A 22,347-nucleotide genomic window follows, 5' to 3' on the forward strand; every position below is an offset into this window, starting at 1 on the left:
AGCTTTTGGAGATAGGCATTCTTAGCCTTAGTCATAGTCATAGTCATAGATGAGGCTCAGAGAGATTGAGTAACTTGTCTAAGGTCATTCAGTGGATAAATAGAGAAGAATGCTGGACCTGCCAGAAAAGGGATAAGGGGATAAACACAGTTTGTCAGAATTTGTATTACTAGGATACTTTGTATTGTGAGAGCAAATTCATTTTCAACTTGCGTGAACAATAAAGTGAATTTATTGGGAAGTCCAGTGGGAGGGTGGGCTGCAGTTTAAGCTTGATCCATCTGCCCACAATTACACTAAGCACCAGTTTTTTTCATCTCCATCTTTTATGATGTCAGCCTCATTCTCACACTGGCCATGGGAGTGCCTCCCTTCCTTTCCCCTCCCAACACTCGGTGCTTCCCTTGTAAATGGCTGAGACACCTGTAAACTCCAGATCTTCACCCTGAAACTTTGGGTACAAGAGAGGATGTATCCTTGCTGTGGTTGGCTCTACTTGGGCCAAGTGTACATTTTTATTTTTATTTTTAATTCTCACCTGAGGATATTTTCCATTGCTTTTAGAAAGAGTGGAAGGGAGGGCTGGGGGTCGGGCAAAGAAAAACATCGATATGACAGAGACACATCGATTGGTTGACAGAGGCCAGAGAATCAAGCCTGCAACTGAGGTACGTGCCCTTGACCGAATTGAACAACCGGAGACCCTTCAGTACACAGGCCAATGCTCCATCCACTGAGCCAAACCTGCGCTCAAATGCCCATTTTTGAACTAATCACCAGCATGTGAGTAAAGGACTCTGCTGATTGGCTGATGCTAATGAGGGCCTGAGTGTGTGGCTGAGAATAGAGGGTTTGTTCATGAATAAGAGCCTGGGGCTGTTGCCAGAGAAGGAGAAATGTGCATGGGGGTTGGTGTGGGGACGACATAGACCCACGGCAGCATGGCCTTAGGGAAGATGTCTTATTTCCTGGTGCCTCAGTTTCCTCATCTGTGAGATGGGGCTAACAGTAGTGTCTCTTCTTGTGAGAACTGAGTAGCGTCCTAGGCGTGGGAGACTTAGACCAGTGCTCAGAACATGTTGGTTGTCATTATTCCGCCCAGGGAGAGAAGGGTGTGAGAGGATACGTGATAGAAATTACATGAACTTCCAAAGCTTGTGGGCCAAGCTGATTTGGACTTGTTCCCCAGATCCTGAATGTCAGGGCTGAGGGCAGGGGGACGTAGAAGGTGACTAAGCTGTGGTGTCCTGTGAAGAGAAGCCTCTGTCTGGGGAGTCTGAGGGTGCACTTTCTCCATTGACAAGCCCTGAGCCAGGCCCTCCGGAGTGCAGTGCCTGGGCCAGCTCTGGGGACTGTTTCCTGGACTCATATTTCCTGGGCTGAATTTCATTTCCTGGCAGCTGGGGGTGGACAGAATCGGAGCAGAGGTTCCATCAGCCTGGGGTTGGGGGTAGAGAGTGAACGGCAGACTTGTCCTTCCTTAAGCCTTATAATTAGGTCTTCAGCATTTGCTTCCCCCCCCTCCGCCCCCTGGAAACACCAAACGGGGCCACACTGCTTGTCTCCGGGAGTTTGGATGTGGAGACATCCAGGTCCCAGCCAGCGAGGGACATGCAGAAGGTCCCCAACTCTCTTATCTTTGCTACTGTGACAGTTGTGGTCAGGGCCACCGTTGGCTGGGTAGGAGCAGCGACAGGCCATGTGGGGGTTGGGGGTGGGATAGCCTGCGTTGGCTGCATTCTGCAGCAGTGAAAGTTCATGTTCACAATCTGTTTCCCCTTTTCATGCTCCCCCTTCCTTCCTTGCTCCATCTCCGCCCTCTGGGTCAGGGATCGGCATCCGGCTTTGAACAGGAAGCTGCCCTCTGAAGAGTAAACGCCTTCCTTTGCTAAGCATTTCTCTGACCCCTCCTTCCCGGGCCCGCATCCTTAGATCCCCCGATTTCCTCTTGCTCACTTCTTAACTTCAACTCTTCTTTGTCCTTTAAGCTTCCTGACTGGGCAGTGCTTGTGGGAGTAGTGGTGACTGTTATTAATTATTAGTGTCTGCTACTTATAGTTAAGTGACCTGCCCCGGTTCACATAAGTTCAGGGCCTAAATTTTAATCCCTATTCACTCGACCAGAAAGCCAGGGATCAGTGCTAGGTTGTACTTGGATGGATTGTTATGTTTTAAAAAGTAAAGTAGGAAATAATGCCTGGGGGTGGGGCATGGCTTGGGCCACTTGTTTACTTAATAACTCCTGGGCCTGCTGGGTAGCAGGATAGTAGTCACAGGTAAACACAGCATGGACCTGGCACTGAAGTCCTTGCATGGTCCTTGCAGGACAGAGGTGTTGACAGACATGTGAGAAAACCATTGCAGGGGAGGAGAGGGTGTCTCATGGTTTGGGGAGGGAGGGGGAAGGCTTCTTAAAGGAGGTACCCGAGTTGGGTTTTGAAGGATGAATAGGAGTTTGTTGTGATGGAAAGACACTGCAGGGAGAACACCTAGCAAGAGATATGCCAAAGAACCACTCATTTGACTATCAGCTGGGCAGAGACCATGGCCTTCCTGAGTCTCCAGTGCCTTGAGCAGAGCCTGCCACATGCCTGGCAAATGCTTATTTGAGTGAATGCCGCAGTTGACACATTGGGGAACAGGGCAGGAGGGAGCTTGAATGTGGAAGGCCTCGTGAACCATAGCAGGAATCAGCTCTCAGAAATAATAGGGAGCCATTGGAGGAGAAAGAGCAATCAGATCTGTCCCATATATTAACACATGTATTGAAGTATATGAATTTTCCTCTCAACACCTGAGTGCTTTTATTTATTTTTTAAATTTGTTTTTTCAAGTTCACTTCTAAAAAGTGACCTTACAAATAAGCATCTTTGTGTGTAATGTGAGGCACGTACCAGTTATTTATCACGGCTGCATTTTTTTTTGTAAGAGCACCCCAATGCCGAGTCAGCAGGAGACTAAGAAAGGTAAGTCCTACAGTGGAGTGTAAATCAGCCAGCACAGAGAAGGAGGGAACTGTTCATGTGCAGTGCAGGAAGGTCTTTAAGACCCATTATGAAGAGAAAAAAGCAAAAGCAAGATACAGAACAGTAAATGGAGTACGCCTCCTTCCATTTAATAACAAGAAATATATATTTAGGGAGAGAAACCAAGATGGCGGCATAGGTAAACACCTAAACTGCTGCCTCGCACAACAATTTCAAAACTACAACTAAAAGACAGAACGGACATCATCCAGAACCGCAGGAAAGCTGACTGAGTGAAAATTCTACAACTAGAAGGAAGGAGAAAAGCTCACAGAGAATTGGAGGTACGGCAAAGGGTCTTTGTGCGCGCAGAGAGGAAGGGCGGCGGAGTGCCTGGCTGGCTTTCTCTGGCGGAAGGGGGAAGGGAGCCCCCGACCGCATTGAACCCCAGTTCTGACTGCACTGAACACCTATTCCGGGCGAGCCCCTGGGGACCCACGCTCTTGTGGGGGGAGTCTGGACTCTCGGGCGGAGACTCGGGAGCCGGGGAAGGCGGAAGACTGAAAGTCCGCTCGCGCCAGTGCGCACAAAGGCTGCGGGAGGCTGCCACAGGCTTTCCCTAGCGGAAGGGAGTGAGAGGCTCCTGACGGCACAAAACCCCAGTTCTGACTGAAGTGAGCCCCAGTTCTGACTGCAGTGAACCCCGGTTCCAGGCGAACCCCCGGGGACCCACGCTCTTGTGGGGGGAGTCTGGACTCTCGGGCGGAGACTCGGGAGCCGGGGAAGGCGGAAGACTGAAAGTCCGCTCGCGCCAGTGCGCACAAAGGCTGCGGGAGGCTGCCACAGGCTTTCCCTAGCGGAAGGGAGTGAGAGGCTCCTGACGGCACAAAACCCCAGTTCTGACTGAAGTGAGCCCCAGTTCTGACTGCAGCGAACCCCAGTTCCAGGCGAGCCCCCGGGGACCCACGCTCTTGTGGGGGGAGTCTGGACTCTCGGGCGGAGACTCGGGAGCCGGGGAAGGCGGAAGACTGAAAGTCCGCTCGCGCCAGTGCGCACAAAGGCTGCGGGAGGCTGCCACAGGCTTTCCCTAGCGGAAGGGAGTGAGAGGCTCCTGACGGCACAAAACCCCAGTTCTGACTGAAGTGAGCCCCAGTTCTGACTGCAGTGAACCCCGGTTCCAGGCGAACCCCCGGGGACCCACGCTCTTGTGGGGGGAGTCTGGACTCTCGGGCAGAGACTCGGGAGCCGGGGAAGGCGGAAGACTGAAAGTCCGCTCGCGCCAGTGCGCACAAAGGCTGCGGGAGGCTGCCACAGGCTTTCCCTAGCGGAAGGGAGTGAGAGGCTCCTGACGGCACAAAACCCCAGTTCTGACTGAAGTGAGCCCCAGTTCTGACTGTAGTGAACCCCAGTTCCAGGCGAGCCCCCGGAGACCCACGCTCTTGTGGGGGGAGTCTGGACTCTCGGGCAGAGAATCGGGAGCCGGGAAGGCAGAGGACTGAAGGCACACACGTGCTAGCAAGGGCAAGGCTGATGGGAAGCCAAGACTGAGACTCCACCCCATCCAAGCAGAGCACAGAGGCAATTGCAATTTGGCAAGTCTAATCCTATAAGGCTGTCTCCAGCACCGGACTTCTCCCAGCATAGACACAGCTGATCCTTACAGCCAACTGGCCTGGAGGTCAATTCTTCCCAGTGATACCAACAACAATAAAGACTTAATTACAACAAGGCTGTACACACAGTCCACAAAGGGGTGCACCAAGAGAGTCCACCCCAGGTTAACTGGGGAGGCAGACCCACTGGGCCAAATTGGAAACCTAGCACACAAATCTACCAACTCAGGGAAGCAGTGAAAATGCGGCGTCTAAGAATCAGATCACAAACGAAAGAAATGGAGGAAAACAAACGACTGGATATAGAATTCAAAACCACGGTTATAAGGCTTTTTAAGAATATCCTAGAAAAGGCCGATAAATATAACGAGACCCTCGAAGAGATGAAAAAGGAACAACTAGAAATTAAACATACACTGACTGAAATAAAAAATATTATACAGAGACCCAAAAACAGACAAGAGGAACACAAAAATCAAGTCAAAGAATTGAAATACAAAGAAGCAAAAAACACTCAACCGAAAAAGCAAAAAGCAAAAAAAAAAATCCAAAAAGTTGAAGATAATGTAAGAAGACTCTGGGACAACTTCAAGCGTACCAACATCAGAATTATGGGGGTGCCAGAAGAAGAGAGAGAGCAAAATACTGAAAACCTATTTGAAGAAATAATGACCGAAAACTTCCCCCACCTGGTGAAAGAAATAGACTTACAAGTCCAGGAAGCCCACAGAACCCCAAACAAAAGGAATCCAAAGAGGACTACACCAAGACACATCATAATTAAAATGCCAAGAGCAAAAGACAAAGAGAGAATATTAAAAGCAGCAAGAGAAAAACAGTTAGTTACCTACAGGGGAGCACCCATACGACTGTCAGCTGACTTTTCAACGGAAACTATGCAGGCCAGACGGGAGTGGCAAGAAATTTTCAATGTGATGAATAGCAAGAACCTACAACCAAGATTACTCTACCCAGCAAAGCTATCATTCAGAATTGAAGGGCAGATAAAGAGTTTCACAGACAAGAAAAAGCTAAAGGAGTTCATCACCACCAAACCAGTATTATATGAAATGCTGAAAGGTATTCTTAAAGAAGAGGAAGAAGAAAAAAGGAAAGATAAAAATTATGAACAACAAATACATATCTATCAACAAGTGAACCTAAAAATCAAGTGAATTAAAAACCTGAGGAACAGAATAATCTGGTGAATACAATAGAATCAGGGGCATAGAAAGGAAGTGGACTGATAATTCTCAGGGGGAAAGGGGTATGGGGGGGTTCATAAAGAGACTGGACAAAAATCATACACCTATGGATGAGGACAGTGGGGGGTAGGTAAGGGCAGAAGGTGGGGTGGGAAATGGCTGGAGGGGAACTATGGGGGAAAAAAGGAGAAATAATTGTAATAATCTGAATAAAGATTTATTTAAAAAAAAAAAAAAAAAAAAAGAAATATATATTTACTAGAGGCCTGGTGCATGAAATTCGTGCACTCGGGGGCAGGAGGGGGAAGGTCCCTCAGCCCGGCCTGCATCCTCTCACAGTCCGGGAGCCCTCGGGGAGCGGGCCTAAGCCAGCAGTTGGACATCCTTAGCGCTGCTGCGGAGGCGGGAGCGGCTCCCACCACAGCTGCTGCGCTTGCCAGCCGTGAGCTCGGCTCAGGGCTTCTGGCTGAGTGGCATTCCCCCTGTGGGAGCGCACTGACCACCAGGGGGCAGCTCCTGATTTGAGCGTCTGCCCCCTGGTGGTCAGTGTGCATCATAGTGACCGGTTGTTCTGCCCTTCAGTCGATTTGCATATTAGCCTTTTATTATATAGGATTTTTGTTATATATGCATAAGGTATGTTCTGGAAGGATACATAAGAAACATAAAGTTCCTCTAGAGAGAGAGGAACTGAGGGATTAGTGACCAGAATGGGAAGGTGGCCTTTCTCATCCTTTGTTCAAAAGAAATGAAAGTAAGCTATCAAGAATAAAGCAGATCTATATTATTGGTAAAGATCAATTTCTAATATTAGTTACATAAAAAAAGTAAGGTAAATGTATGTATTATTGTACCTTTTAGGGAGACAAAATAGATACACTATTTGGAAGATAATCTAGAAGAATATATAAGGTGTTAGCAATGGTAGTTTTGCCTGTGGGGTGGAATGGGGGTCTGTGAGTTCAGGGAAGAAGGCTTATTTTTCACAGTATACCATTTTGTGTTGTTTGAAAAAGTCCACTACATAACTGTATTACCTATAAAAAATAAATACAGCCGCCTGGTGTGGATCAGTGGTTGAATGTTGACCTATGCAACAGGAAGTCACTGGTTTGATTCCTGGTCAGGGCACATAACCAGGTTGCTTGCTTGATCCTGGCAGGGGATGTTGCAGGAGGCAGCCGATCGATGTTGATGTTCTTCTCTCATTGATGTTTCTATATCTCTCTCCCTCTCCCTTCCTCTCTGTCTAAAAATCAGTAAAACATGTTTTTAAAAAAAGATAAATACAAAGAGAGAGAGATATGGATGGATGTGTGTGTGTGTGTGTGATGGGTGGATGGATAAATGGTGGTGTGTGGCTGGGAGATGGAAGGGTAGGTAGATGGGTGGATGGATAGACAGGTAGATGGATGGATAAGTTGGTACATGGATGGTTGGGTAGATGTATGGATAGATAGACTAGTGGATAGATGGATGGATGGATAGATAGATGGGTGGGTTTACAAATGAGTAGGTAGATATATCTATAAATGCATGTATGGATATATAGATGGGTAATATAACTTTAGCTGTAGTGGGGAGGACTTAGTAGGGCCAAGATGGGCTGGAAACAGGTAACGGTTAGGAAGCTAATTGAAATAGTTCAGACAAGGAATAATTATGGCAAGAATTAGGCTACTGAAATGTCTCACACATGAACCGAGCTTGTATACATAACTGTATATAGTAGGTCCCAGCAGTATTTTCTTATTAAAAGGGCAAATTCCTGTGGAATGAGCTTTTCCTGGCAATTGCTCAGAAACTGTTTTGTATAAAATAACCACCAACAGTTGAATCCTTTTTTTCACCATCACCTTGAGAATTACAAGCGGTGTGAAACCAGTTAAAATAAAACCAGTCTTTGATTTAAATCACTCATATGATCAAATTTCAAATGCCCAAGTTCATAAAGGCATGACCTTTGTCCTAAGGGTTTCTTTGTGTTTAGAAGTTGCCTAGCTAAATACCTTTGTGTGTGTTAATCACTTAAAATTTACATTTCATTGATTTCTTGTTTTTGGTTCTGGAACTGTTTATATCATAGTATCATTTATCAATTATATATCTGAAGAACCAGTTTAGGTACTTGTTTAAATACCAAAATCTGTCTCTTTATTAAGTCAGATTCTTTATTTTTAAATTATCTTTACCATTTTAAAGTGTATGCTTCAGTTGTGTTACATATACCACCTTCTTGAACATAACTAGGTCTCTTTTTTGAAACTCTTGGAACATAAATGTTTTGATCATATTGTCAAATGTTTAAGTGAAATGATCTGCTTGTTACCATCACTTTCTCTTCACATTTGTTGATGTGCCTTTAAAATTTGGACAGAGCTGTGAGATTTCAGGTTCCTTGGAGTTCTTGGTGATCTTACTGTGGGAAGGCTTGGAATCAGATATCTGGAGAGAACATCATCCAGTGGTAGACAGAGAAACTTAGGAGAAATGTGGGCTGAATGGAGACTGTGGCCAAATGGAAAACATGGACCCTATCCCAAGACTGGCTACTTCCCAGCTCTTACTGGTGGTTCTGAAGCAGAAATATGGGCCCAGGACTGCCATATTTTCTGATTTTTTAAGAGTAGCCAGAAATCCAAATTTTTATATGAAGTTTTCTGATTTGAAATGTTGGCAGTTAACCTAAATTTTTTAAAAAGTATGCTTAAAACAACAATAAGAATAAACCATCTGTGGGTCAAATTGGCCTGAAGGCCACCTGTTTCAGACCTCTAAGTTTATCTGATGTAATCAAAGTAGAGATAGAAAATTGAGACCCCCAAATAAGGTAATAACTTTTCCCAGGGTTGTGTAACTGGTCAGTGGTCAGATGAGGATTTGAATTAAATTGTCCATTACTGAATACTAACAGCGGGTTGAAGTTTATTCTCGGGCAGATATACTTGATCTATATACATATATATCTATTTATCTATCTGGTATGTCTCTTTAACAACATATAGGTGGTTTCTTAAAAAAATAAAAGTATTTACAACAAACTTGTTATCAAGGATGGATAGCTTAGTCATTAAATGCAGGGACCCAGAACCAAATTGCCTGAGTTTGAATTCCGCTACAGATCTTACCAGCTGTGTGATATTAGACAAGTCATTGAACCTCTCTGTGTCTCAGTTTTCCTATATGAAAAAGGAGAGAAATAAGTACTTACAGAATTAAAGGGGATAATACATATGATGTAACTTAAAATAGGGCCTCGCACAATTTAGTTGTTATCGATGATGATGATGATGATGGTGATGGTGCTAATGGTGGTGGTGATGATGGTGCTGATGAAAGTGATTATGATAGTAATGATGGTAATGATAGTAATGATGGTAATGGTGAAGAAAATGATAATGGTGAGGGTGAGGAAGAAGATTAGAAAGTCCTCAATTCACAAGATAGTAAAGTAGGAATGATTCATATGACTAAAGGACTCCTCTGTTTACAGGGAAATACCCCCGCAAGATTCCTTTAAATGGATGTCTCAATCTTTGTACAACAATGGAATTTGCCAAAGTTCCTAGGAACCTGTCTGTTATGTGCAATGAGGCATACCTTTATTCCTGATCCCTTGTTTCATTGTCTTTCTGGCTACTGAACTCTCCAGGTTGCATATTCTGCCTGAGAGGGCTTCAGGAACAGGTGTCTTGTTTGTTTTTCTTGAACTCCATGACAGCTGGTTTTTTAAAAAAAGTACTTTTATTGATTTTTAGAAAGAGAGAGGAAGGGGGGGGGGAGAGAGAGAGAAAGAGAGGGAGAAAGAGAGAGAGAAAATTTGATGTGAGAGAGAAATAAAATATCGATCAGCTTCCTCCTGCACACCCCACTACTGGGCATTGAGACTGCAACCTGGGCGTGTGTCCTGACTGGGAATTGAACCAGCAACCTTTCGGTGCACAGGACAACACCCAATCAACTGAGCCATACTGAGCCAGGGTGACAACTAGTTTTGAATTACACACAAGCCCCCATCACTCTTTGGCACATCCCATGGACACTGTGCTTATGTTTGTTTCTACAGGACTGGAACATCACGTGGTACACCAGCAATCCCGACTTCACCAAGTGCTTTCAGAACACCATCCTTGTGTGGGTGCCTTGTTTTTACCTCTGGGTCAGCTTCCCCTTCTACTTCCTCTATCTTTCCCACCATGACCGGGGCTACATTCAGATGACACATCTCAACAAAGCCAAAACTGTAAGTCATCATTGGGAGAGGGGTGTTCCTGGGTGGGGAGTAGTGATTGGTGAAAACTAACATGTTTCTTCTACTTCATTGGCCCTGAGTTCCTTTTTCTAGAAGACAGAACAATAATGTTGTAGATAAGGCTGGGGCCCTGCATTCAGACATGGGTTCACTTATCATCTCTGTTCCTTACTAGCTGTAGGACCTTGAGCACATTTCTTAATCTTCCTGAGGCTGCGCCACTGGTCCCCACAGAACACCTACGACATTAGGCGACTCTATCAGGACTGGGAGATATAGAAGATCTACCTAACACATAGAAACAAACACAGAGATGCAGCCAATATGGTGAGGCAAAGAAACATGTCCCAACAGAAAGAACAGGAGAAATCTTCAGAAAAAAAGAAGTAAATGAAACTTGAAGGCAAGCATTCGGATACAGAATTTAAAACAATGGTTATGAAACCATTGAAACTTAGTGAGAACCTCAACAGCATTAAAAAGGACATAGAAACCATAAAAAAAGAACCCGTCAGAAATGAAGAATACAATAACTGAAATGAAGAATACACTAGAAGGAGTCATCAGCAGATTTGATGAAAGAGAAGATCAAATCAGTCATTTAGAAGACAAGGTAGCAGAAAACACCCAATCAGAACATCAAAAAGAAAAAGAATTCTGAAAAATGAGGACAGTTAAGGGTTCTCGGGGACAATATCAAGTATTGAAAAGAGAGAGGAAGGGATTGAGAACCTATTTGAAGAAATAATGAAAATTCTTTCTTCACCTGGTGAAGGCAAAATACACACAAGTCCAGGAAGTGCAGAAAGTTCCACAAAGAGGCCCATATCAAGACACATCTTAATTAAAATAGCAAATATTAAAGACAAAGAGAGAATCTTAAAAGAAGCAAGAGAAAAGCAGTTACCTACAAGGGAGCTCCCATAAGACTGCCAGCTGATTTCTCAATAGAAACTTGGCAGGCCAGAAGGGATTGGCACAAAATATGCAAAGTGATGAAAAGCAAGGAACCAAAACCAAGATTACTATACCCAGCAAAGCTATCATTTAGAATCAAAGGACAGATAAAGAGCTTCTCGGATGAAAAAAAAAAAGCAAAAGGAGTTCATCACCACTAAACCAGTATTATAAGAAATGTTAAAAGGTCTGAGAAGAAGAAGAAAAAAGAAAGGTAATATGAATAATAAATTGGCAATAAATATCTATCAACAATTACTTTAAATGCAAATGGATTAAATGCTTCAAACAAAAGACATAGAAGGAGAAACCAAAATGGCGGCATAGGTAAACACCTAAACTGCTGCCTCGCACAACAATATCAAAACTACAACTAAAAGACAAAATGGACACCATCCAGAACCACAGGAAAGCTGGCTGAGTGGAAATTCTACAACAGGGAGAAAAGAGGAAAGCACATTGAGACTCAGAGGAGCTGCAAAAGGCTGAGGTACGGAGACTCGCACGCGGAGAGGATGGGTGGCTGTGTGCACAGGCGGCTGAGTGCACGGCTGGCTTTCTAAAGCGGGAGGGAGAAGGTAGCTCCTGACTGCACTGAACTCCAGTCCCGGGCGAGATGCTGGGAAACCAGACTCATTTCGGGGGAATCTGGACTGTCAGGAAAATAGAAAGCACACTCAGACTCAGGAGCTGCGGAAGGCAGAGGTCCCGAGGCGCGCGCGTGCAGAGAGGACTGACTGCTGAATGCACGGGAGGCTGAGTGCGCGGCTGGCTTTCTAAAGCGGGAGGGAGACGGAAGCTCCCGACTGTGCTGAACTCCAGATCCGGACAAGTTTCTGGGAACCCCAACTCATTCGGGGAGAAACTGGACTGTCTGGCAGCGGGTGGAACTCGATGGCGGCTTTCTCTCAGAGGTGCTTGCAGCGATTATCACGGGACACTGAGACATGGGCCTATTAGGACAGGGCTGATGGGAAGCCAAGGCTGTCTGCTCTGCCCTGAAACTCCTCCCATCCAAGCTGAGCACAGAGGCTTTTGCAATTTTGCAAGTCTTGTCTCATAAGAGTGTGTCCAGTACAGAAGTTCTCCCAGCGTAGACACAGCTGATCCTCACAGCCAATTGGCCTGGAGGTCAATTCCTCCCAGTGATACCAACAACAATCAAGACTTAACTACAACAAGGCTGAGCACACAGTCCACAAAGGGGTGCACCAAGAGTGTCCACCTCAGGTAACTTGGGAGGCTGAGCCACTGGGCCCTATGGGACACCTACCACACAAAGCTACTCTACCAACTCACAGAAGCAGTGAAATGTGGTGTCAAAGAAACAGATCACAAATGAAAGAAATGGAGGAAAGCCAATGACTGGATATAGAGTTCAAAACCACGGTTATGAGGTTTTTCAAGAATTTCCTAGAAAAGGCCAATAAATTTAGCAAGACCCTCAAGAATATGAAAAAGGACCAACTAGAAATTAAGCATACACTGACTGAAATAAAAAATATTATACAGAGACCTAACAGCAGACTAGAGGACCGCAAGAATCAAGTCAAAGATTTGAAATACAAAGAAGCAAAAAACACTCAGCCAGAAAAGCAAAAAGAAAAAGGGATCCAAAAATTTGAAGGTAGTGTAAGGAGCCTCTGGGACAACCTCAAGCGTACCAACATCCGAATTATGGGGGTGCCAGAAGAAGAGAGAGAGCAAGATACTGAAAACCTGTTTGAAGAAATAATGACCAAAAACTTCCCCCACCTGGTGAAAGAAATAGACTTACAAGTCCAGGAAGCCCACAGAACCCCAAACAAAAGGAATCCAAAGAGGACCACACCAAGACACATCATAATTAAAATGCCAAGAGCAAAAGACAGAATATTAAAAGCAGAAAGAGAAAAACAGTTACCTACAAGGGAGCACCCATATGACTGTCAGCTGATTTCTCAACAGAAACTATGCAGGCCAGATGGGAGTGTCAAGAAATATTCAAAGTGATGAATGGCAAGAACCTACAACCAAGATTACCCAGCAAAGGTATCATTCAGAATTGAAGGTCAGAGAAAGAGCTTCACAGATAAGAAAAAGCTATAGGAGTTTATCACCGCCAAACCAGTATTATATGAAATGCTGAAAGGTATTCTTTAAGAAGAGGAAGAATAAGAAAAAGGTAAAGATAAGAATTATGAACAACAAATACATGTCTATCAACAAGTGAATCTAAAAATCAAGTGAATAAAAAATCTGATGAACAGAATAAACTGGTGAATATAATAGAATCAGGGATATAGAAAGGGAGTGGACTGACAATTCTCAGGGGGAATGAGGTGTGGGAGGTGTGGGAAGAGACTGGACAAAAAGCGTACACCTATGGATGAGGACAGTGGGGGGGAGGTAAGGGCAGAGGGTGGGATGGGAACCGGGTGGAGGGGAGCTATGGGGGGGAAAAGAGGAATAATGGTAATAATCTGAACAATAAAGATTTATTAAGTTAAAAAAAAAAGACAGTGGCTAAGTGGATAACAAAACGAAACACTTGCATATGCTGTCTACAGTAGACTCACTTCAGATTAAAGACACCCACAAACTGAAAGTAAAAGGATAGAAGAAGAAATTTCATGAAAATGGAAAAGAAAGCTGGAGTAGCAATACTTATACCAGACAAAATAGACTTTTAAAACAAAGTCTATACCAAGAGACAAAGAAGGACCCAGCAGTTCCACTTCAGGATATATATCCAAAGAAACCCCAAACACTAAACCAAAAAGACATTTACATCCATATATGTAAATATTTCTCTCTTCTCTGTGTCCATTGCAGCTAGAGAGTGGTCCAGTTCCTGAGTAGGGGCTGCTGGGGATTGAGACAATGAAAGAGAGACAGACACAGAATTGGAAGGAAAAAGCTGGGGCCAGGTGGGACCACTGTTCTCTGATGGAGAGATGGACCCAGAGCCAATACAGCGTGTTTATTTTATAGAGCAAAAACCAGGAAGTTTCACTAAAGGTTAAGACAAAGGAGATTATGTGCATTCTTGGTGGGCCTGAGTAGTATTCATTCCTGGTGCTTGGCTGGATTTAGATAATGAAACTCACCCCTGGGCACCTGGGCTGAAGGTCAAGTTGACAACACTACTGCCTCTGGCAAGGCATGTTTCCAGAACGTGGCTCTGCCAACGCCACCGGATTCAGCTGACAATAATTAAAGAAATGCTCATGTTCCTTCCAGGTGCTCTCTACAATACGTTCATTGCAGCATTATTTACAATTAGAGGCCTGGTACACAGATTCATGCACCGGTGGGGTCCCTTGGTCTGGCCTGCGCCCTCTCGCAATCTAGGACCCCTCAGATGATGTTGTAGAGCTGGTTTCAGCCCGATCCCCGAAGGCCAGGCCGAGGGACCACATTCGTGCACTGGGCCTCTAGTATGCATATAAGATCTTTGATTAATCTCTTCCCACCCTCCCCCCTCTCTCCTTCCCTCTGAGATTCATCAGTCTGTTCCATGTTTCCATGCCTGTGGTTTCCGCTCCTGCATTTAGCATCTGCCCCCTTGTGGTCAGTGCACGTCATAGCTACTGGCCGGTTGGCCGGTCACTTAGGCTTTTATATATATAGATAGCCAATATATGGGAGCAATCAAAGTGTCGATCAACAGACAAATATATAAACAATATATAAATAGATATGTACAATTAAATATGATCCATCCATAAAAAAGAATGAAATCTTCTCATCTGCAACAACATGAACATATTGTGCTGAGTGAAATAAGTCAGACAGAGATCTAAGACAAATGCCATATGATTTCACTTATATGTGGAATCTACAGTACAAAAGCAGAATAGAAACAGACTCATAGATACAAAGAACATTTTTACCTTTGCCAGATGGGAAGGGTGTTGAGGGCTGGGTTTGAAGGGATTTAGAAGTACAAATTGGTAGTTATAGAATAGTTATGGGGATGTAAAGTATAGCATAGAGAATCTATACTAATAAAAGGGTAATATGCTAATTAGACTGGTTGACCTTCCAGATGTCTGTCTTGACAAAGCCATGGTGGTGGGGCCGATACAGAGGCTGTTAAGGTCGATCAGGCCAGGAGGGGAGGGCAGTTGGGGATGAGCAGGCCTGCTGGGGAGGCAGTTGGAGGTGAGCAGACTGGCAGTGGGGGGCAGTTGAGGGTGAGCAGGCTAGCAGGGGGCTCAGTTGGGGGCAAACAGGCTGGCATGGGGGCGGTTGGGGGCGAGCAGGCTAACAGTGGGGGGTAGTTGGGGGGTATCCAGCTGGCAGGGGGGGCAGTTGAGGGCAAGCAGGCTGAAGGGGGAGGCAGTTGGGGGCGAGCAGGCCAGCAGGGGGAGTCAGTGGGGGGTGAACAGGCCAGCAGGGGAAGTCATTGGGGGGGGCGAGCAGGCCAGCAGGGGGGACAGTTGAGAGCAAGCAGGCTGAAGGAGGGGCAGTTGGGGACGACCAGACCTGCAGGGGAGGGCAGTTAGGGGCGACCATGCTGGCAGGGGATGGCAGTTGGGGGTTGCCAGGCCTACAGGGGAGGGCAGTTGGTGGCGAGCAGGCTGGCAGGGGGGTCAGTTGGGGGCAAGCAGGCCAGCATTGGGGGGACAGTTGAGGACGACCAGGCCGGAAGGGGATGGCAGTTGGGGGGGGACCAGGCCTGCAGGGGAGGGCAGTTGGGGGTGACCAGGCCTGCAGAGGAGGGCAGTTGGGTGGGGTGCCAGGACTTCAGGGGAGGGCAGTTAGGGGTGACCAGGCAGGCAGGGGAAGGCAGTTGGGGGCGACCAGGCCTGCAGGAGAGGGAGGGCAGTTGGGGGCGACCAGGCCTGCAGGAGAGGGAGGGCAGTTGGGGGCAAGATCAGGCCGGCAAGGGAGGGCAGTTAGGAGTGATCAGGCAGGCAGAGGCAGTTGGGGGCAAGATCAGGCTGGCAGGGAAGAGCAGTTGGGGATGAATCAGGCCAGCAGGGGAGGGCAGTTAAGGGCGATTAGGCAGGCAGGCAGGTAGGCAGAGGGATTAGGGGCAATCAGGGAGGCAGGCAGGCAGGCAGGCAGGTGAGCGGTTAGGAGCCAGCGGTCTCAGATTGTAATAGGGATGTCCAACCACTGGTTTAGGCCCGATCTCTGTGGGTTGGACATCCCCCAAGGGGTTCCCGATTGGAGAGGGTGCAGGCTGGGCTGAGGACCCCCTCCCCCATGCACGAATTTTTTTTTTTTTAATTATTTTTTTAAAATATATTTTATTGATTTGTTACAGAGAGGAAGGAAGTGGGATAGAGAGTTAGCAATATTGATGGGAGAGAAACATCGATCAGCTGCCTCTTGCACACCTTCTACTGGAGATGTGCCCGCAACCAAGGTACATGCCCTTGACCGTAATTGAACCCGGGACCCCTCAGTCCGCAGGCCGACGCTCTATCCACTGAGCCAAACCGGTCAGGGCCCCATGCACGAATTTAGTGCACCGGGCCACTAGTATCTATACTAATAAAAGAGAAACATGCAAATTGACCATTCTCCTGCTACGCCCACCAGCCAATCAGAGTGAGTATGCAAACTAACCCAATAAAGATGGCGGTTAATTTGCATATGAAGTCGTGGAGGGAAGACTGAAGACTGCGAAGAAGGAAGCCAAGCACTGCAGAAGGGAGTGAAGCTGTGGAGAAGCAAGCAGGGTGGCAGAGACAGGAGGGAAGCAAGCGGGGTGGTGGAGAAGGGAGCGAAGCCTGCCGAGGTGGGCTTCGCTCCCTTCTCTGCTTTGCTCCGGCTGCAGGAAGCCCTCTTCTTGCAGGAATCTTTCTGCAACGGGCCTCTAGTATTTAATAATATTGTAATAACTATGTATGTTATCAGATGGGTACTAGATTTATCAGGGTGATTACTCATAAGTGATATAAATGTCTAATCACTGAGTGATTGTGTACCAGAAAGTAATATAATATTGTATATTAACTGTAATTGAAAAAAAATCACTTCAAAAATTATTTTATAACTGGAGGTAAATTAATCTATTTTTATTTATTTCAGAGAAGAGATGAGAGGGAGAGAGAGATAGAAACATCAATGATGAGAATCATTGATCGGCTGCCTCCTGCATACCCCCTACTGGGGATTAAGGCTGCAACCTGGGCATGTGCCCTGACCAGGAATCGAATGGTGACCTTCTGGTTCATAGCTTGACACTCAACCACTGAGCCACATCGGCCAGGCATGGGCCAGTTGTTTTATTTATTTAATTTTTTTATTTTTATTTTTTAAAAATACACTGAGCTTCACAGACAAAAAAATGCTAAGGGAGTTTATCACTACCAAGCCAGCAATGGAAGAAATGCTAAAGGGACTGGTGTAAAAAGAAGAAATAAAAAGGTAAGAAGGAACACAGACACAAAAAATAAAAATGGCTACAAATAAGTTCCTTTCAATAATAACTTTAAACGTAAACGGACTAAATGCTCCAATCAAAAGACATCAAGTGGGTGAATGGATAAAAAAACACGACGCGTATGTGTGCTGTCTACAAGAGACCCACCTCAGAAAAAGGGACTCATACAAACTGAAAGTGGAGGGATGGAAAAACATCTTTCAGGCAAATGGAAATGAAAAAAAAAGCTGGGGTAGCAGTACTTATTTCTGACAAAATAGACCTCAAAGTAAAGGCGATAACAAGAGATAAGGAAGGACACTTCATAATAATAAAGGGATTGATACAACAAGAGGATATAACCCTGATAAACGTATATGCACCCAATACAGGAGCACCCAAATACATAAAAAAAACTCCTGGAAGATATCAAGGGAGAGATCGACAACAATACAATCATAGTAGGGGACTTTAATACACCACTGACATCACTGGATAAATCCTCTAGACAAAAAATCAGCAAAGAAACAGCAATTCTAAATGACTCACTAGATCAGATGGACCTAATTCACATCTTCAGAGCATTTCACCCCAAAGCCACAGAATATATGTTCTTCTCAAGTGCACATGGGACATTTTCAAAAATAGTCCACATATTGGGTCACAAAAAAAGTTTCCCCAAATTCAAAAAGATTAAAATCATATCAAGCATTTTCTCAGACCACAATGGCATAATATTAGAAATAAACTACAATAAAAACATTCCAAAAAATTCGAACACTTGGAAGCTGAATAGCATGCTATTAAACAATGATTGGGTTATCAATGAGATCAAAGAAGAAATTAAAAACATCCTGGAGACTAATGACAATAAAAACACAACAATGCAAATACTATGGGACACAATGAAAGCAGTCCTGAGAGGGAAGTTTATAGCTCTATAGGCCTACCTCAAAAAACAAGAAAAAATGGTAATAAATCATCTAACTCAACAACTCAAAGAATTAGAAAGAGAGCAACAAGAAAAGCCCACAGTGGGCAGAAGGAAGGAAATATTAAAGATCAGAGCAGAAATGAATGACATAGAGACCAAAAAAACAACACAAAAGATCAACAAAACCAAGAGCTGGTTCTTTGAAAGGGTAAACAAGATTGATGAACTTCTAGCCAGGCTCACCAAGAAGCAAAGAGAGAGGACCCAAATAAACAAAATCAGAAATGAAAGAGGAGAAATAACAACAGACCCCACAGAAATACAAAGGATTATTTAAAAATACTATGAACAACTCTATTCTAACAAACTGGACAACCTGGAGGAAATGGACACATTCCTAGAAAAATACAACCTTCCAAAACTTAGGAAGATACTAAAAATCTCAGTAGGCTGATAACTATGGAAGAAATTGAAGCAGTCATCAAAAAGCTTCCAGCAAACAAAAGCCCGGGGCCAGATGGCTTCACAGGGGAGTTTTACCAAGCATTCAAGGAAGAACTAAAACCTATCCTCCTCAGACTATTCCAGAAAATTCAAGAGGAAGGAACACTTCCAAGCTCCTTCTATGAAGCCAGCATCACCCTAATACCAAAACCAGATAAAGATAACACAATGAATGAATTACAGACCAATATCCCTCATGAACATAGATGCCAAAATCCTCAACAAAATTCTAGCAAATCGGATTCAGCAGTACATCAGAAAGATCATATACCATGACCAAGTAGGATTTATCCCAGGGATGCCAGGATGGTACAATATTCACAAATCAATAAACGTGATACATCACATAAACAAATTGAGAGATAAAAATCACAGTCATATCAATTGATGCAGAAAAAGCATTTGACAAAATCAAACACCCTTTCTTGATAAAAACTCTCAACAAAGTGGGAATAGAAGGATCATACCTCAACATAATAAAAGCCATGTATGACAAACCCACAGCCAACATCATACTCAATGGGCAAAAACTAAAACCATTTCCCCTAAGAACAGGAACAAGACAGGGATGCCCACTCTCACCACTCCTGTTCAACATAGTGCTGGAAGTACTAGCCATTGCAATTAGACAAGAAGAAGAAATAAAAGGCATCCAAATTGGAAAAGAAGTAAAGCTGTCTTTATTTGCAGATGACATGATACTGTACATAGAAAACCCTAAAGACTCCATCAAAAAATTATTAGACTTAATGAATTTGGCATTGTAGCAGGATACAAAATTAATATCAAGAAATCTATGGCATTTCTATACACCAAGAATGAACTTATAGAAAGAGAGACTAAAAAAGCAATCCCATTTACCATCGCACTAAAATATTAAGATACCTAGGGATAAACTTAACCAAGGAAGTAAAAGACCTATACGTGGAAAACTACAGGACACTGAAAAAAGAGATAGAGGAAGACATAAACAGATGGAAGAACATACCATGTTCATGGATTGGTAGAATCAACATCATCAAAATGTCCATACTACCAAAAACAATCTATAAATTCAATGCACTTCCCATTAAAATACCAACAGCAAATTTCACAGATCTAGAATGAACTCTCCAAAATTCATCTGGAATAAAAAAAGACCCTGAATAGCCACAGCAATCCTGAGAAAGAAGAACAAAGTAGATGGGATCTCAATACCAGATATCAAGCTGTATTACAAAGCCACTGTTCTCAAAACTGCCTGGTATTGGCACAAGAATAGACATATGGATCAATGGAATAGAATAGAGGACCCAGAAATCGACCCAAATCAATTATGTTCAATTAATATTTGACAAAGGAGGCATGAACATACAATGGAGTCAAGACAGTCTCTTCAATAAATGGTGTTGGGAAAATTGGACAGATACATGCAAAAAAATGAAACTAGACCACCAACTTACACCACACACAAAAATAAACTCAAAATGGATCAAGGACTTAAACATACGATGGGAAACCATAAAAATACTAGAGGAATCCATAGGCAGAAAAATCTCTGACATATGCCAAAGCAATTTCTTCACTGATACTGCTCCTAGGGCTATGGAAACTAAAGAGAAAATAAACAAATGGGACTACATCAAAATAAAAAGCTTTTGCACAGCAAAGGAAACCATCAATAAAACAAGAAAGCCCACTGCATGGGAGAACGTATTTGCCAATGATATCAACGATAAGGGTTTAATCTCCAACATTTACAGGGAACTGATGCAGCTTAACAAAAAGAAGATAAACATCCCAATCAAAAAATGGGCAACTGATCTAAATAGATACTTTTCGAAAGAAGACAAAAGGAAGGCCAAGAGACATATGAAAACCTGCTCAAAGTCACTAATCATCAGAGAGATGCAAATGAAAACAACAATGCGGTACCATCTCACACCTATCAGAATGGCTATTATCAACAAATCAACAAATGACAAGTGCTGGCGAGGATGCGGAGAAAAAGGAACCCTCGTGCACTGCTGGTGGGAATGCAGACTGGTGCAGCCACTGCGGAGAATAGTATGGAGTTTCCTTAAAAAACTAAAAATGGAACTCCCATTTGACCCAGTGATCCCACTTCTAGGAATATATCCCAGGAAACTAGAAACACGAATCAGAAAGGATATATGCACCCCTATGTTCATAGCAGCACAATTCACCGTAGCTAAGGTTTGGATACAGCCTAAGTTGCCATCAGCATATGAGTGGATTAAAAAACCGTGGTACATCTACACAATGGAATACTACACTGTGGTAAAAAAGAAGGAGTTCTTACCATTTGCAACAACATGGATGGATATGGAGAGCATTATGCTATGTGAAATAAGCCAAGCAGAGAAAGATAAATATCACATGATCTCACTCATTTGTGGAATATAATGAACAACATAAACTGATGAACAAAAATAGATCCAGAGACAGAGAAACATCAATCAGAACGTCAAACCTCAGGGAAGGTAGGGGACAGTTAGAGATCAACCAAAGGACTTATATGCATGCATATAAGCCTAATCAGTATATGCAGACAACAGGGGGGTGGGGTCATGAATGGGAGGTGGGGGGGAATGGGGGAATAAGGACACATATGTAATACCTTAATCAGTAAATAAATTTAATAATAAAGTTAATAATTCATGGAATCAGAAAAAAAAAATACACTGAGTGGCCAGATTATTATGATCTCTGAACGCATAATAATCTGGCCACTCAGTGTATATCCTATATAATAAAAGGCTAAATGCAAATTGTCCCCTCCACCAGGAGTTTGACTAGCAGCCAGGCCGGCCAACTGCCCATGTCCCGTCCCCCTGTTCCCCCGGCCAGGCTGGCCAGACTCCGGACTCCACCCATGCACGAATTTATGCACTGGGCCTCATACACACACACACACACACACACAGCATTCAGAGATCATAATGACATAATGATATGGCTACTCGGTGTATATTTTTATTGATTTCAGAGAGGAAGGGAAAGGGGGAGAGAGAGAGAGAAACATCAATGATGAGAGAGAATCATTGGTTGGCTGTCTCCTGTATGGCCCCTACTAGGGATTGAGCCTACAACCTGAGAATGCCCCCTTGACTGGAATTGAACCCAGGACTCTTTAGTCTGCAGGCCGATGCTCTGTCCACTGAGCCAAACTGGCTAGGGGTGGGCAGTTACTTTAGAGTGAGCCCTCAACTTGGGCTTGTATAATATTTCCTCAGGATTAGATTCAGGTGTCGCCTGCCTGGATGGAAAACTACCAGAGGGATGTCATGTCCTCAATCTGTTACATCTAGGTCTGTATGGTAAACAGCTCGGTGATGGGGTTAATTTTGTTCATTTGGTCAAAGTGTCATTTGGTTTCTCCATTGCAGTTACTATTTGTCCTCTTGCAAGAATAAGGCTTCTGTGGGGAAGAGATGTTAGAGCATGTATCTATCCTCCTCATTCCACGTTTTCCTGTGGACTTAGATGCATCTCAGTAATTTTTTTGTGTGCATGTTTTTTTGCAAGACCCATGCTTTATGAACACATTCTCAC

The 22,347-nt window shown here is 44.1% G+C and overlaps 1 protein-coding gene across 2 annotated transcripts in view; it reads left to right on the forward strand.

Moving 5' to 3' along the window:
- ABCC1 (ATP binding cassette subfamily C member 1 (ABCC1 blood group)) overlaps positions 1-22,347 on the forward strand; it is a 160,894-nt gene that overhangs the window by 35,299 nt on the left and 103,248 nt on the right. For both annotated transcript variants that reach the window (XM_080679392.1, XM_080679393.1), the window contains exon 2: positions 9,851-10,027. In XM_080679392.1, the coding sequence (XP_080535518.1) occupies positions 9,851-10,027 (177 nt within the window). The remainder of the gene's footprint in view (positions 1-9,850; positions 10,028-22,347) is intronic.

The sequence above is a fragment of the Plecotus auritus genome (assembly GCF_963455305.1).
Source record: "Plecotus auritus genome assembly, chromosome: 7".
NCBI lineage: Eukaryota > Metazoa > Chordata > Mammalia > Chiroptera > Vespertilionidae > Plecotus > Plecotus auritus.